General features: G+C 38.5%; 1 protein-coding gene across 8 annotated transcripts in view; it reads right to left on the reverse strand.

Annotated features, from left to right (window-relative positions):
* Positions 1–17,056, reverse strand: part of WWC3 (WWC family member 3) — a 102,689-nt gene that overhangs the window by 10,206 nt on the left and 75,427 nt on the right. For 5 of the 8 annotated variants that reach the window (XM_087758259.1, XM_087758264.1, XM_087758258.1 and 2 more), the window contains exons 11-16: positions 15,685–16,259; positions 9,211–9,331; positions 8,307–8,381; positions 7,127–7,213; positions 4,466–4,658; positions 293–460 (exon numbers count right to left, since the gene is read on the reverse strand). In XM_087758259.1, coding sequence (XP_087614385.1) covers positions 293–460; positions 4,466–4,658; positions 7,127–7,213; positions 8,307–8,381; positions 9,211–9,331; positions 15,685–16,259 — 1,219 coding nt within the window. The remainder of the gene's footprint in view (positions 1–292; positions 461–4,465; positions 4,659–7,126; positions 7,214–8,306; positions 8,382–9,210; positions 9,332–15,684; positions 16,260–17,056) is intronic. The other 3 variants (XM_087758262.1, XM_087758261.1, XM_087758263.1) reach the window with 2 other exon arrangements.

A 17,056-nucleotide genomic window follows, 5' to 3' on the forward strand; every position in this document is an offset into this window, starting at 1 on the left:
TGCACAACCTTTCTTGACAACCTCTTGAAGTGCAGTGGCAGAAATTTTTAGTGAGTTTTAGTTAGTTGGACTGGAAGTGTGCATACAAACATATACAGAGTACTATTTCAAGCACCTGTCCAGACATGATCTAGCTTTTAATTATTCTTTTAAAATCCAGCTCTTGCCACAAGAACTAAATCAAGGTATCACCTTCTGTGTACCTCGACAGCAAACTGCACCTGAGATAAGATCACAAACAACCGCTCAGCAGGTCAAATAAAGTAAACAAATCACTTTTTCAGAGCCATACTGTTTTAACTGTAGTTACATTTCCAGAAGACCGGGGAATACTTTCTTCACATTGGTTTTTGTTCTTTGCTCTCTGGGGGTCTGAACCAGTGAAGATCTGAACAGAATACCAGTGAAGCTGCATCTCACCAGAATTCTCTGCATCAGTCAGGTTTATCTGAGCAATGCCCTGTAAACAACAAAAAGCATTGACCACAGTAAGATAAACATACACTGCAGGGCAGACACCTTCTCATTTTAAGAGTATTTTACTTATAATGTAAAAACCCCACTTCATCGAATACTAATAGTGTTTCTTAAAGAGAGACAGTTTTGTTCTGTTGTGTTATGATGTTGAAGATACTGCATTTCTTGCCTCTTGCTTGCTACCAGAAAGGATCAGAGTAGATATTCAATTTTTTAAAGTTGAAAAATACCATTTGTACGACCGATGTAGGTATGATTGTTACAGATGACGATTCTTAATATTTTATTTAAAAATCCCTCTCAGTTGCATATATGATTTCTACATTTGCTTGAATTAATATTACTTTAACAATATTACTCTAATCTGTTTTCTTTAGAGAGAACTATATTCTGAGATACCCTTCTGTTCTCTGGTCCTCAGAGGCATCTTCCAAAGGGGAAAAAAATGTCATTTAAAACAATTTATTTTTTTCTGCCTATTTATATCATAAGGCAGTCAAATGGGCCGTAAAGCTATTTTTCCACTTTCCCAGCCATCCTTACATCTCCCAGAATCAGGTGAAAACAGGTTTAATGGAGGCTTCCCACTAAAAGTATTCCCAACTTTAAAGTAGCCCTACTCCATCAGACAGTGCTCATGTAAGAAATTTCTGAGTGGTGTTGACCTAAATGAAAAAGAGCTGTGAGCAAATCCATGTTTTTGTTTTTTTTTCCTCTTAATCAGTACATGAGCTGGACCTAGCGATGATTTTATATTACTGCTTTTGGCTTTATCTGGCTATCTCTACAACCTGTTCATTTCCAGGCTAATGTACCACATGCTAAGAATGTTTTCATTTATACCACTGGAAAAATCATGTAAAAATTGTTTTCATCTCTCACAAAACAAAGAGCTGGATGCAATGATTCTAATTGTAAAGGCAGTAGGAAATGTATACAGAAACTGCATTCAACTTTAAGCAGGTAAAGAAACAGTTAATTAGAAAATAATCATGTAAAAAAATCATTGTATTGTTTTTCCAAGACTGTTCCCTGGGGCTCTGTTTAAACAGGTGTATAAAGGAGGATAGAGAAAAGTTTTTGAGACTAATAAAAGAACGTCATATCAGGATACAACATGTTACTGAGGACGTCACTTTATGTCAGTATATCGGATGCTACAAACAGAGATGCCTTTTCTTTTATATATAAAACAGAGATGTCTTCTAATCTTCCACTTGTTCTGACACAGCCTAAGAAAGAAACATGTATCGAATACTCACACTTCTGCATCAGAGCTGGAAAATGTTTAAGACATGCTGGGTTTGGTTTTAGGGGTAGAGGGAAAAACTGTTCCTTCACCAATATTGGAAAAAAACATATGTTGACTCTTAAAACGTCCGACATTCCCCTACACACGGCATTTACTAAGTGGCTAAGAAAGCATGCCAACGAAGCTGTTACTACAAAGTGAATGAATAATGGGTAGAAAAATCACCATCAAACCCAATTAATAATTATCAGTACTGAAAGGACTAATTAATATTTCACCTCCACCTCAAGATTTGGAGCTTGCTCAAAAGGATGAAGAAACCAAGGTGGGTCTGCTAGCGGTCTGTCGCGTGCCTGCTCTGATGCATTTGTTAACAACTTGGATGGCAGAGTAGCAAAAGCATTTATGAATCTCTCGGTGATGTCAAACAGAGGGATTGTAAAATTTTTGAGAAAAGGATCAGCATTTAAAATTATGTTAAAAAATGGGATGGATGTTCTGAAATAAAAACACAAAATGCAAAACGACAAATGTTACACTCAGTAAGAAGAATTCAAATAAATTAAGGCGTGGGGAATAATTGTTTGGTCAAGGCTGTAAAAGACCAGAAACTGGGAGTGAAACAGCAATGCCATGTGATTGCAAGAAAGGCAATCACATTTCTTTGATGTTTTAACATGAGCTACATATGCTAACCATGGAAAATAACAATTCCCTTATCTTAACATTGATGAGGCCACCAGGGAAGAAATAAGCCAACTTAAGGAAGCACAGTTTCAGAAAGCTGTAGGAAAACAGAAAAAGATCTTTCAGCAAGGCAGGGCATATAAGTAAAAGGCTGACGGAATGGAAAGACCATCCCATAAGTTTATTAGATTTACTTCTCTATGTAAGTGAAGTTTAGAACTAATTGCCTGAATATTTCTTTTGTTTGTTTGTTTGTTTGTTGTTTTTCATTCCCTGTTATGTACTAGGAAAGCATTTAACTGGCACAATGTAATTGGAAAGAAAGCACGTTATCAAAAAATTCAGAAATACAGGGATGAACAAATTGATGGAAAAAAATTGTAATCTCAGTGGAAGAGATTTTGAAAGTCAATTACAGAGGCCATCACAGTATTTCCAAAGAGAGGTGGCAAATGATTTCTCAGTTTGAGAAAATGCGTATTTTCAATTTACAGCAAAAGAGGGCAACGAACATAATGTTTAAATACATACTTCAATGCACCTGCCTTAAGAAACCAGGGCATTGTTTATCTCTTTTTGAGTGGCATGGTTAACTTACCCTTAAGCATGTTACCATCTACTGTAGGCAGATATTTCTGACAAAACTACACTAAGACTATGAAGGAAAAAATTCCTACCAACATAATCTGAAGGCCTATCATTTTTTGCTAATTCAGTAATAGTAGTTAAAAGCACCCTAAACTTAGATGCACTTGTGTCAATATAAAGATGCTTTACACTGAAATAGCTATTTAGATTCCCAGAGGAACAGGCTATACCAGCATAAAGCATTTTACACTATTACATCCAGCCCGTTCTTGAGATGCTTTCTCTTTCACTAGGTTGTAGTGCAAAAATGAAAAAAATTCCCACTGCGGACAAGACCACTGTTCATATAAAATGCTATCTAGTTTTAAAGATGGACTAACAAACATGCATTCTTGACCAGATTTGCTCAAATAAACACTTCTTTATCCATAGTCCAGACAGAGAGATGCCTGTACCTCTTAACTGCTTTGATAGGCTTAAAAAAAAATTTCACTAGCCCATTCAAACCCCTCACTGAAATGCCAGCCCACTGACTTCAAAATAGCCAGTACATAAGCCCCAAGGCACATTTATTTAAGTACATTTAATTTGAAAATAGCTAAATGAAGTTAACATTTAACACATTTGAAATTAACACAGTTAACACATGTAATGCATTTAAATAACTGGTACATTTATTTGAATGCATCTACATCAGATGTCTGAATCAGTTTAAAGTAAAAGGTGTAACAGAAACCTGCCTGGACCACTATTATCCTGCAACAAAGTTAAGATTGATACAAAAGCAGTAGTCTTCTTGGACCACTTACATAGCAACAAGGGGGTTCTTTTTGTTATCTTTTTAATAGGAAACTATTTTACTGATACCGATTCATCATGCACATGTTACAGTGCCATGCAGAAACAGAAGTCTTGAGCACACTGTAGTCTAAAAGCTGTCGGATGAAGTTTTTGGGGAAAAATTTAATTTTTACACAATACTTTCCCTCCTGCACCAAAACTTAGCAAGGGCAGATTTTTCAACTTTCCCCAAAGCAGACATTTGTAAGCAATGCATTAAATAAAAAAAAGAATTAACTCCTTATCTACTAAATCCCATAGCAATGAATGTAAACGTTTTATCAATTTTCAATACGCCTCTGCAATGTAACAGTAAACAGAAGTACAGGTAACAGTACTTCCAACACTGCTTAAAATGCTCCAATTCTCAACTTCTGCTAATCTTGCTAATCACTTCCAAGGCTTCATGTAACCTAAAATGCATATATTTCAACTTTTAAAAAAATCTCACCTTTTTTATTAACAGAACTATATTTACGTATGTGAGTGGACATGTTAACTCTATCAGCACTTCTTATAGAAAAATAAAGTCTTCACTTTCTCTTTTTAATCTTAAAAATTATTCCTCAAGTAACTTTACTTTCCCATATCACATGGCTTTTAAGAAAAAGGACCACTTACCAATAGTTCTTCTTGTTGCTGATGGTCAACTGAACAGATATACAGCTGCAGTGATTTTAATTTCAAAACACTTGAATGCACGGGGATTCGGAAAACTTCATTAAATATTAACGGAGTTTGGAATTCCAAAGCTCTAGAGCAGTAAGTGGTTGGTGTGCCTGACTCAAGTGGTGGCAAATAAACTCTCACATGACTGGGAACAGCAAAATAGACAAATAGCACAATTCAGACAAAGAAAGCTATTTTGCATTTCTCAAAATCAAGCTAAGCAAAAACATCAGTGTAACTTCTACATTAAGAATCTGCTCTGGGATCTCCTTGTTACAGGACTTTACTTTGTATTCTTAACACAGAAGAACTGCAAAGCTGATTTGGAAATGATATTTTCTAACTAAAACTAATTTTTTTTTTTTACTTGGTGCTTAAGCAGAGGCACCAAGTGGCACTTGAGATGCCCTGAGATATCCAAGGCATCTGCATGGGGCTAGCAAATATGACACAGGATCTATGGGAGAGCTACAGCCTTCCCCTGAGCAGCAGCAGCTGGAGACCAGGTGCTATGCTATGATATTTCAAATGGAAACACATGCCTATGTTTAGGCGATTGAATTGCCCCATACGTGTCACTGATCCATTTCTTCCTTCCACCCGCTAAGCATACCTTTTTCTCTCTCCCTTAAGAAACTCAGCACAAAAGGATGGCAAAAGAAACCTGCAGTCATTGCATCCATCTGCCATCTTAAAAAACAAATCTAAATATCTGGTACCATCTCATTTGAGACTCCAAGCCAAAAACAAAATCCACAACCATTTTAATCTGACAGAAGGGAGTAGAGCTTCTTAGAAAAGTGTTTCTGTGTTCTCCCTATCCTGACTGCTTGTCCAGCTCCTGCAATATTGTATTTTTTGCCATACCTTCCCTTGTGCCAGCAAACAGATTCATGCAACTGTGTTGTGAACCAGATTAGAAAACTTATCTGGGTTAAAAAGCTAACCTAGCAAAAATAAGGCTTAAGGATTAAAAAAATCCAGCTCAGAGGCTCACTCAAGTTGACTACACGGCTGCATGAAATCTTATGCCACCACCAGAAAGGCAAGTAAATGGTCAGAAGACAAGTGGAAGAGCTCACTATGGTGGAACTGCAGTGCTGCCGTGTAGAGCATCAGTCAGCTAAACAGCTTTACATGCTGCAAAAAGAGAGCAATCCAACTCCTCTGCTCATCAGCTGCTGCAAGTAACTTTGCCCCCACTGCCCCCAGTAACTCTGATTCAATGAACGTATAGTTGCATGGAGGAATTCATTGAACTGGCTAAAAGCTTCTTCTGGTTTTGGTAAGATAAACTTCTTTTTTGACCAGTCAAACCAATTGATTTACCCTGCAGCCATGCAATTGATCGATTCCAGCGTAAGTGGTTACCAGAGAAGGATGGAGAACAGAACTGCCTTTTTGAAAGCCGCTTAGATGACTGATTACCTTGATGACAATGTCCAACAACCCCTCTGGAGTCTTTTTTTACCTTGCTGACTCTGCTTGACTTTCTTCAGATGACATTTATTTTTCTAATTACAAGGCAACATGGCTGAGTACTACTCAATACTCACATTTTTTTCCCTACAGCATGTCCTTGCACTCACACTGAAAACAAAGCAAAAGACTGATGCCGATGCACCCACCGATATGAAGAATTTCCACTAGAGGTTTGCAGAGTTAGCAAGATCAAGTGTTCTCAACAAAGATCAACTCATTCAGTGAGATGTGTGTCAATTTAACGACTCCCACAGAATGACTTATATTACAATACAACAATGTTATCACACCTCCATTTTCCACAGTTTTCAAACAATCTCTCCCAGAGATAAAGATCAGCAATTTTCATGGGTCAAATTTCTTTAAAATATGTTAAGATACATGTCACTAGATAAGACTGCATTTTATGGCAACATTACCACTATTTAAGAAACACTTATTAGAATAAACTAAGCAACATTCTATATAATGAAATACGGAATTTGGAAAAGTAGCACAGGCCGACAGTGGTTAAAAAAATTCAATTGTTTGCACTGATTCTCAGCTAGTATTTGTGTTAAAATTATCTTTGAAAGGTGTTTCACAGATATTCAAGGAGAGCTGTAATGACCACAAAAGCCTGCAGATGTCCTGGTTTTTTATTTATTTATATTTTTTTGGTTAAGACAAAGGGCAAGGTATCTCTCTCACTGATTAATATAGATGTTACAGTAGGAATCTGAGAAAATTACACTAAGCTTATTCTGGGACACATCACAGGTAAGCTGTAAAGAAGTTGTACAGGAAATAACATTTCTGGAATACTGCAAATAATGTAGATAGCTTTTGGGCCAGAAGGCATAGGGTGATGGAAGCATGATTTTGATAATTTTGAACAAACTTTCCTGTGCATAATAAACACATAAGAACATGGGTCATTAGAGACTATGCTTGTTACCTGACCATTATGACAGAGGTTCTATAAAAGTGACACTTTGTGTCCATAAAAATAACCCTATCCTCGTGTAAACTAAGACATACCATGTTCTCCTAAAATGGCTTGAATTCACATGAAAGTAAATAAATCTATGGTATTTACGATTGTGGCACAAAATAAGCAATGATCAGACTTTGAGTGAAATTTAAGCTTACATTTTGCTGTTTTCTTTAACAACTAGACTAGTAAAGTTCTTCAGCTGTAATACATGGACTAACAGACATTCACTTCCACTGTCATGCCTGGAAAATAAATTTCCTGTGTTAGTCACCAAGCATCAATACTTTGCTTAAGAGATAGAGATGAAAGACTAATAAGATTTTAAGGACGTAAAAGCACCTTTTGCTGTTAAACAAATCTCTTAAAACAAATCAGTTTGAATCAAAAGCAATTACAGCTATCACACTCTGATAACAGAACATTATTAATAACATTAGCTACAGTAACAAAGTTATCAGAACTAAGAGAATTAAACATTATTCAATTTAAAAAGAGTAATATTCCCTACTGTGACTCTTGATAGTGAACAGGTTTTAGAAAATACACTCCTTGGTTTAAACAGTTACACCATATGCATGTATGTGTGTGTGTACACACGTGTGCGTGCACGTGTAATGCACCAGTTACATTAGACAAATCAGTCAGCACTAATTTCACGGGTTAATGAAAATAAAATTCTATTCTTTCACATCAGCATGAATTTTGAAATGGAACTAACAAACCTGGTTTAGATTTGAAAAACCCCAATCTTGGGAATTAGTTTTCCAAGGGGCAGACACGATTCTGGAAGGCTAAAATACAACATCCTGCCTTGCACTGCTAGAATCCGCCCTGCCCCACGCGAGTCCCACTACTAACAATAGCATGCCCTGAGCACAGGACTTCAAAGCTATACTTGAGTGCTGTATTTGTGTCTCTTCACCTGTGACTTTCCTAAGGTAATCCTCCTTTATCTGGCATAAAAAGTCAGATCTCACACACAGAGGCATATTCCTATATCCATACGCTCATTAATGGCCCAGGCAATGAAAATGCTACTGAAAGAAGTAACGAAGGCCCTTTTATCAGCCAACGTTGAAAGGACGCTGAATGAACGGTTGGACTCAATCTCAGAGGTCCTTTCCAACCTTAACGATTCTATGATTCTAATGCACATCCCCAGCAGAAAGTGGCATGTGATCTGTACATCCACTAAACTCTTGGCTTTCAATGCAGAAACTTCTTAAAACTATCCACTGCAGTTAAGTTTATTAAAAAGTTAAAAACCAAAACCAAGAAAACTTGTGAGCAATTCCTGCTGAGTTGACAGGGGGCAAGAGGGGTAACATTACTCACAGAAAACCAACATGTATTTGTGGTTCTTCACTACTGGCAGCATCACCATAAACAGGCTCTTCCAGATCTTCATTCCTGCAGGAACAGAAAGTACTGTAAACTACACACTGACCTAAGTTGTTAAAACATAATGAAATGAACATTTATTTTGTGGTTTTTGAATATAAGCAATTGTTTGGTAATACAGGAGGGACTGGTAATACAGAAGGGATTACGGTTGGACTTGATGATCTTAAAGGTCTTTTCCAGCCTAAATGATTCTATGATTCTGTAAGATATCTATTAAAAACCACACAGAAGTAGTAATTCACAACTTTAAAAAATTGAGTTTTTAGAATACCTCTTTCAAGATATTTAGGATAGTTTAATATTTAGTCTGCCTTCCATTTCTCTTCAGCATCCTCAAAATCTTACCTTCTTCCCAGTTACTGTTTATTGTGTTAAAACAACTGTATAAAATAACACGTCTTTACCCATCCTTCAATCACTTGGTCAACCTACACATTTTTAGATTTTCAGCAGTTCATATATTTCTTCCTTGCAGTTATACTTTTATCACATGCTACTCAGAACTCTAAGTCATACTCTGTATAATTTTATTTTGTTATAGATGGCTGAAATAAAATTACTGATTTACGACTAATAAACTGAGAAAACTATCTTTCAAGGGAGAAGTATATGGTGTTAAAATGTTAGAGACAATAAAGTGAAAATTGGCACTTGTGAAAAGGACAGCGGAACTGGATGTAAAAAGCTTCTTTCCTTTAAAAGATGCAACCTGATACTCTTACATTACTAAGAATTAGCAATTTTGAAAGCGTATTCAGAAATTTACAACGAATTCTTTCAGACCATGTGGTAGAACAGGAATATTTCCAGCTTACTATGCATTTATACACCTGACCTTTTGCTTAAAGCTTCAAACACGCCACTGTCACTAGCCAGTGAATGATCTGAGAGACATGCTGAAACTCGCCTGGCTCTCCTCTCCGATCTTCTACCACTGTCTCCTCGCAGAGTTACAGCTGTCATGGAGAAAAAATGAAGACAGCATCAGCTCAAGGCAATCTCTTAAAAATTAAACAAGAAACATTCATTGTATCAAAACTAGTGGCAAAACAGTTGGCAGAAACACAGTTCATTGCTTTTCCTTCTAACTTTAAGTTAAAAACCTAGAATACAATCAACCGGAGATTTTGTGTGGGAGAAGTAAGGAAGGAAGTTTGTGGCTAATTTCTCTCTGACAAGACTAAGTATAAACCAACTGCATTGTTATTAAACGCTTTTCTGGTAGAATAATCCCTCCTGGAGGAAGACTTACGTTAATTCAACATGTACACACGATACCCTAAACTTTTAGGATTTACCTACTGAATATACAATAGGCTGAAAACAAACACAGAGACTAATTCTTTTAAGCAGTTATCTGATAACACAATGCGAGGTTTTGTTCTCATTTGTTTCCTAATACAAAGTCTCAAACCATACTGTTTATACCATCACATAATAGCAGCTTTTATTTACAGTCTGAGAGGCATTATCAAAAAGAACCAGCGCTTTCCAACTCACTCAGACCACTGTTTTTTCAAATTCTTGGTGAATGACTTTGAAAACTGACTGGGGGAGGAGGAAGCAATATTCAACCCCCTCTTCCACCCTTCCCCGAATCACCAGCAACACTATAAATAGCGACTCAGCAATCATTTTCATGTTGTAAGTGTATCAACAAAAATGATGTTATACATCAGGTTTTGCACAGACAAGGAAGTATAGCAGCTACCAATCCTTTAAGGTATGTGCACAAGCAGTAATGCTCAAAAATTGTATATGTAAGGTTTCGACACTTCAATGACAGCTCCTAACTTGAGGTTGTTTTCTTTCACGTCCTAGAGAGAACCATTAAACAGACTTGTGGAAGTGCAGTTTCTTCACTGTGTGGCAAAGAACTTCTGCCAGCTTTCCCCCCTTTTGCTTAAGGCTCAATGACTGTCCTCAAAGCAGAAAAGCAACAGCAAAGAGGTGCCACTTCAGAGGTACGGAAAGCATCTTATTTGCTTCTACCCATGCTTAGAAACTTAAAACTGAAAGCATGGAAGTATTCCCAGTTTTAGTAGACAGCATTTGGAGTGACAGTAGCACTGTGCACATCACGCTGGAGGCAAGCACCAGCTGACGTTTACTGCTTACTACCCCTGACTAAGGATGAAACATGCCCTACTCAAAGTAACAACTCCTTAAGTATCTCTGTTATGTATTATCTTAAGGCATCAAAAATAAAAGGCTGGTGCCTAATATCAGTAAGCTTCCTTCAGCAGAGTGCCAGCCAACAGTCTGAGCTCCACCTGCAGCTGAGGTACAGACAACCGAGCCACCCCTCTGCATGGGACCCATCTCACCTCCCACCCAAGCACCACCAGGACAGGACATCAGGACTTGCAGCTTGATTATAAAAATCCCCCAGATTAATACAACCATGCCACTGCTGTCAACAGAAGTGTCTGCCTAAAGTTAGCTTTAACCCACTGTGGGACTGGCAGACAGGATGCACTGAGCCCAGCGCCAGCCTGAGGCCCGTTCCTTTTATCAGGGTACCAACAGCACAAATCCCAAAAGATATTCCAAAAACGACAGGGTCCTGTTGGGAGCTAAAATCCCCTGGTTCTGTCCCAGAATGTCCCATAAACAAAAAAGATGTCCCATAAACTGGACCGAGCCAGTTCTCTGTCCTTTTGGATCCATAAGTAGCCCTACGGTCCTCCTCTCCAAATTCAATGAAGGATTTAGCCATCTTCAGCTATGCAGCAAATTTATCTGCTGACCAGGGACATCCCAATCTGCATTTGTCTCTGTGCCTGGAGAAAGAACCACCCTTCCCCCCAGCCCCAATTACAGCATCCCATCCTTATTGTACATCACACATCGTGCGGTGTTACTCATTTCATCCTCACCACAAACGCGAGCCAAGTTCAAGCTAGCTCACAGAAAGCACATAAGATGTATTTGAACCACACTCTTCTCCATGTCACTTGTACAAAGTGGTGGGTTTGGGGTTTTGTTGGGTTTTTTTTTCTTCTTCTTTTTTTTTTTTTTAAAGAACTTTTAATTTGGTGAGCCCAGCTCTGAGTTCTGTCACTGGTATTTAAGCAGAATCAAAACTAGCACTCTGTAGAGACATCTTCTAATATGCAAGTTTCCCAATAATTTTAGATCACTGGAAAGAGGCTGAACTTCACAAAAGTGTATAAATTCTTGTATGAAAGTGCTTCTATAATTTCTGTATTAATTTCAACAAGTTACACTAGGATAACTTCTTTTTGTAAATAAGCCTTTGGCTCACCCCTCTATGTGAACATTTGTATAGATGTAGCAGATGAAAGACCTCATGGGCTCTCTCCTTTGGAGGTTCGTGTTCTCAATTTGTCTGGAAGGAAAAATTCGTCTGAAGCACTAATATAATGTCATGAAAAACTGACATGTTACAACAACGTTGTAACTTGACAATGATTTGCTCACTGCCTGCAGGCCGTGGAAGCATTTGATAACATCTGGACAAGCCCAGCAAATGTGGGAGAGATGCAAACACCAAAACATGCCCTTGACTAGAAAAAAAGAAAGTCAGCAGGACAAATCGGTCAAGAAGAAAGAAACATCGGATTTTGGTTTAAACAGAACAAGGTTTAGCACAGGTTGCAGACATTCCAATGCTGGAAGCCAAAGAATTGTTTAAAAATGAAGTTTCTAAGTTAGACAATTACCTTTCATTTTCTTATTTAAATAACAAAATTGGTGAACAATATATACGAATTTCCAGAGGTACTGGGTTCCAAAGCTTGATAAACATAAGACAGCCCCGATTAAAAGAATATTCTCAGGTGTCATTAGTTGAAAAAGTGAACTTCAAAGGAAATTTTGGTGTCTAAGATTTCATTAGCTAAAAAATACATAAATAAATCTAAAGCATGTTTCACAAGCTTAAGAGACTACAAATACCGCACGTCAGCTCAAAAATGCACTAATAAAATAGTCAAACACTTCATAAAAACTAAATCAGAGACACAGACAGACCTTACCTACCACGATGCTGTCAGGCATTATTATGATATAATAAAGCTGAAGCTCGCAGAACACTTTTTCCAGGAATTTAACTACGGCCGTGAATATATTGTTTAGTTGACATAGCAAAAAATTAAGTATGTTTAAACAGATATAGCACAATATCAAACAAAACTAAATGTAGCAAAATCTCCAATTTCTTTACATGCAACTCAAAAAAAAAAAACCCCACCAAAACCAACCAACACTTCACACAGAAAAACACACAGGGAATTACAGGCAAAAACAGCACAATAAGTAATTTTAGGTTCACTTACAGTGAATTTTTCTGTTGTGCCGCATGAGAAACAAGACAAAATGAAAAGCACACAATGATAAATCAATTTTTGGATCTATTACAATATTTGGCAAACAAGAGATTATTTAGGCATTAAAGGAAACTTAGTACTTGGAAGATTATTTTAGAATAGAGAAGGAGAGAGAGTGAAGATATTAAAGCCCAATATTTTATTAACATGTTTCCTCCCACTCCCAGCTTTATAAATACGATGGATTTAACCTCTCAGGCATATTCCCTCCATTCACACATGCTAACATTTCACAGTATGTCCCTGAGACAGAGGCAGAACAATAAAACAGCAGATAAGCAACCAAACATCAAAACTGCAGTTCCTGAAGAACTCCTTGAACTTGCTCAAGTGCTGCTTCAGTGCAAAGCATGTGCAGTTTATTCAGTGTTAACCCTCTCAGCCCCCAAATTTTGCAAAAATTACCTCACGTTTTGCCTAGTGAAGGAACAGGCAACAGATTTGTCCAAGCTGAGACTTACTGGTTTTCCAGCATCGCATTATGCTACCAGACCATTGGGTGGCAGCAGCAAAGCACGCTGCATAGTACCTTAGTGAAAACAAAACCCCCCAACATCTGGGGGTTCCCAAACTGTGATATATGAGCTTCATGCTCCATCAAATTCTTCAAGAAAAGAGTACGAAACCAAAATCATTTCGAAACTTCCAACTGCTACTTGCAAATAACTGCATTACAATTGCAAACCCACCAGCTAGTGAGTGTGGAGCTCAAAGTAGTCATGACTCCAGCCAAAAATCAGAAATGTTAAACAAGTTTTTCTTAAGCAATTGTTTTCAAATTCAAATATTAAAAAAAAAATCCCCCAAAAAGACAGCCTGGCTACCTTTTAACCATACATTATTCCTCAAAAAGCAAGACAAAGCACTCTGTTGTACACAGAGAAAAGTTTTAACCCCTGGACTAGGAGGTGGAGCTGGACACCACAGCACTGACAGCAGGTAGCCCAGGTATGTTCTGCCAGAGGTTTTCAGAGAAATGTGAAATGTGACAGTGGGTTTTACTTTTATTACAGAACAGCAGATTTATTAAAAAGGTATTACTAAGAGGAACACCAATGGAATGGCAAACAGCTTGCAAAAGCAACAAAATGCATCTTTCCTGTAAGACAAACTCATGGCTTTTAAGAATCAATTCTCTTTTTCCATGGTCTATCTTCAGTTGAGCCTGGGTCCCCTTGAAAGCATTACACTATGTATCTCCCTTCTCACAGAGAAGGGAGAAAAAGAAAACCAAAGCAAGAACTTGACCCTCGTGCTATTGCTCCCTAGGCCCTCAGACCAGGCCTTCATTTCTAGGAAACGCGTACGAGCTATAAATGAACTACTGACATAGTTTCACTTACCACAATGGGTGAAGACATGCTGTGGTCTGCTCTGAGGTTTAAAGAAAGCCTCAGGAAGCCTCTTCATGGCACTAATTTAAGCACAAGCTTACATGCTGGTCTCTGGAATTCTGTTTATTTTGGTCTGAAAGCTGCAATATGGGCACTAAAAATGTTTACATCTAGTAAATGTAAATTCTGCAGCAGTATCTTCTGGCAATGCTAGCTGCGTTAAGGAAAGTAGGTGAGTCTAGACTCAAATGCTGTTTGAGCACTACAGGATTTTTAGCACAGTAGTGACATTTTCTTTTCAAAAATAACAAGCTGAAAGCTTTTCCTTACGTATGTCAAGGTTCCTTCTCATTATCACTTGACAAATAAGATTTTGGTAGGATAATACGATACATTCTCTGGTTATATTTCACATTACTCCTGATGCTGTAAGTCCTGAATGCAACATTCTACGCAATTGCTAACACAGAATTCTGGAAATAGAAATGGGATGGGAATTACAATCTTAATATTAAAAATATTCTCTAAAAGCCCTTCTCTGCTGGTATGGTTTTATTAGAAACACGAGCAAGCCAACACACAAAAACATCATCACGAAGGAATACTCTTTTTCATTTTAACAGCAGTTCTTCATTTCATTGATTAAACCAGGAAAAGAAATTTCTCACATGCCTGTATGCTCAGGTTTTTAGATTTGTTTTGTGTTTTTAAAAAAGGTTTCTGTTTCCTCTTTTAATCTCTCTAATTTATGTTTCTCAACTGTAGTGCCTCAGAAGCTTCCACCAATGCAAGCTAAAGCAAGTCCATCAACTTCACAGTCAAGAAGGAAAAGAAAACTCAACAGTCCACGTGCCATGGTAACTGCACACATCGCTCCTCTGCGATCACAGAGCACAGGTTCTCCGAGACAACCACTCAAGCAGATGCTTAACTTCTCACACACCCCCTACGAAAGATGCTCCTTGGCTGACGAAGCACTCTACTCGTGAGCACAGTGCACTGTGTACTTACGACTGCTGTGCCACTGTGGCTTCTGCTCCAACACAGACATGAGAACCTGGTCTGGGGCGTGTACGAATCCAGCATGGAGTCAGCCAGCCTTCAAGCACTGTTGAAGGCACTTCGTGCCTGGTTTTGTGTTTGGGGTTTTTCTGGGGGATTGTCCCATCCTGTTCCCCCCCGCATCTCTCCTGGGTTTGTGTTGCTTTAAATTATCAGAATAATGGCAACACGGGCACAAACTGGGGGGCCCTCAGAAGTTAACTAAACCATGCTTTTTTTTTTTTTTTACTAATTCCCAATCCAAGACCAAAATGCTTATTCCTTCATGTGCTACACTCCAAAGAAAGTCCATATTCCATTCCCTTTCTGCCACCCAATTCACCATTATTTTAAGATCTATTTACAAGGATTTTTCCACTCTTTCACTTCTTTGCCCTAAATTTAAAGTTTGGGGTTTGGGCTTTTTTTTGGTTAGTTGGTTGGATTTTTTACCATGTAATTTTTAACCGATGGAAGTAAAATAAGCCAAACTGAAGAACAATCTCTACTGTGCTAGTATGCTTAGGGCTGTGTGACATTTTCTATGATAATGTGACAAAATAATAATGTCCAGAAACTCACCCCCACCAGTTTGGACAGCAGTCAGCTGTGGTCCCATTTCTCGCAGCCCTTCATTGTCCACAGGGTAAGTGCACGTCTGAGATGAGCTCGTTCCTTGTGTATCCTCGTCACCCAACGCTGTGGTCTGAGCCCTGAGCATTTCCAGGGCTCCTATGCTTGCCATCTCCTCAAAACCTTCTGACATCTGAGCTAAGGGAGAATCTCGAGACGCAGAGAGAAACGGGGTGTCCAGAGGTGAGCTTGGAGGGGACAATGATGACAAGGAGGACCGTGATGACAGGGACGCCAGGGACTGCGGGGTGTCCAGAGACCTCCGCTGCTTATTGAAATTCGAGTGGCCAATGGGATCAGTGTATGGCACATCCTTTGTGAGAGACTCGAAGGGAATTATGTCAAAGCGTAAATGCTGCCCATATTCTGTAACACTGTCTGATTTGTCGTACTGTGGAAGGCCATAGATGTCCGTAAAGCTGACCGAGCTGAGGGAGCCTCTGCTGGAGGCCAAGGATCCTCGACTAGAGGCCAGGGATCCTCTGCTGCTGCCAGAGGACATTGTGAGGGTGCTAGCTGACAGACTACAGCAGGCAAAGAAAGAGAAAACACAAAAGACCCTTTCAAATATAATCAGAAACACCAGTGCAGACATAAAAATGTCAATCCAGATTACACAAGCAATTTTACATATATTCAGTATAGTGACATGGAGAGATGATTTGGCATGTTAAGGTGTAGCTCGTGTCTCTTGCTCTGGTCTCAAGCACAACCATGACTGGAACAGCGCAAGTGACAACCAAATCACAACCAACTGCCTGAAGACAAACGGTCCAACAAGATGAGCCTACTCTTTCCTCCAACATGTAAGCAGCCATAATTTGGCAGAAAAGAGGCCAGAGCAGGATCTTGATCAATGGAATCAATGTAATGCCAGGAAGGGTAGATTACCATAATCCAGCTTGAATTTATGTTAATGATGGGTCATAAACATATCCAGGAGAAGTGAGAAGGGATTTGGAAAGTCCTTACAAACTGCTGTGTAAACCTCACCCTCACAGTTTTTTCCAGTGCAAAATAAAAAAAGACTTTAGGATGAATCCTATTCCAGTTCCTCTTACCACTCTCAGACAGTTAGGGAGAGAATATAAGTGACAGAGAGAGATGAAGTGAGACACAGCAGGAACTGAGCTTTTGATGTTGGCATGGTGTTGAGCTGAGGAATCCCCAAGAGCTGCATCTAAAAAGGCAGCTGCGAGTGTGAATATGCAAAATATTCTGGGCTTCTGTGTGGGTCTTAGCACATTCTCGTATTTAAATGGCAAAATTTTGTCATCTCACCAGGGATCAAAAACCCTTCCTTTGCAGAAGGTATCAGAAT

The sequence above is a fragment of the Nipponia nippon genome, unplaced genomic scaffold (genome assembly GCF_047370975.1).
Source record: "Nipponia nippon isolate SJK-2023a ecotype South Korea unplaced genomic scaffold, ASM4737097v1 scaffold_2, whole genome shotgun sequence".
NCBI classification, from domain to species: Eukaryota; Metazoa; Chordata; class Aves; order Pelecaniformes; family Threskiornithidae; genus Nipponia; species Nipponia nippon.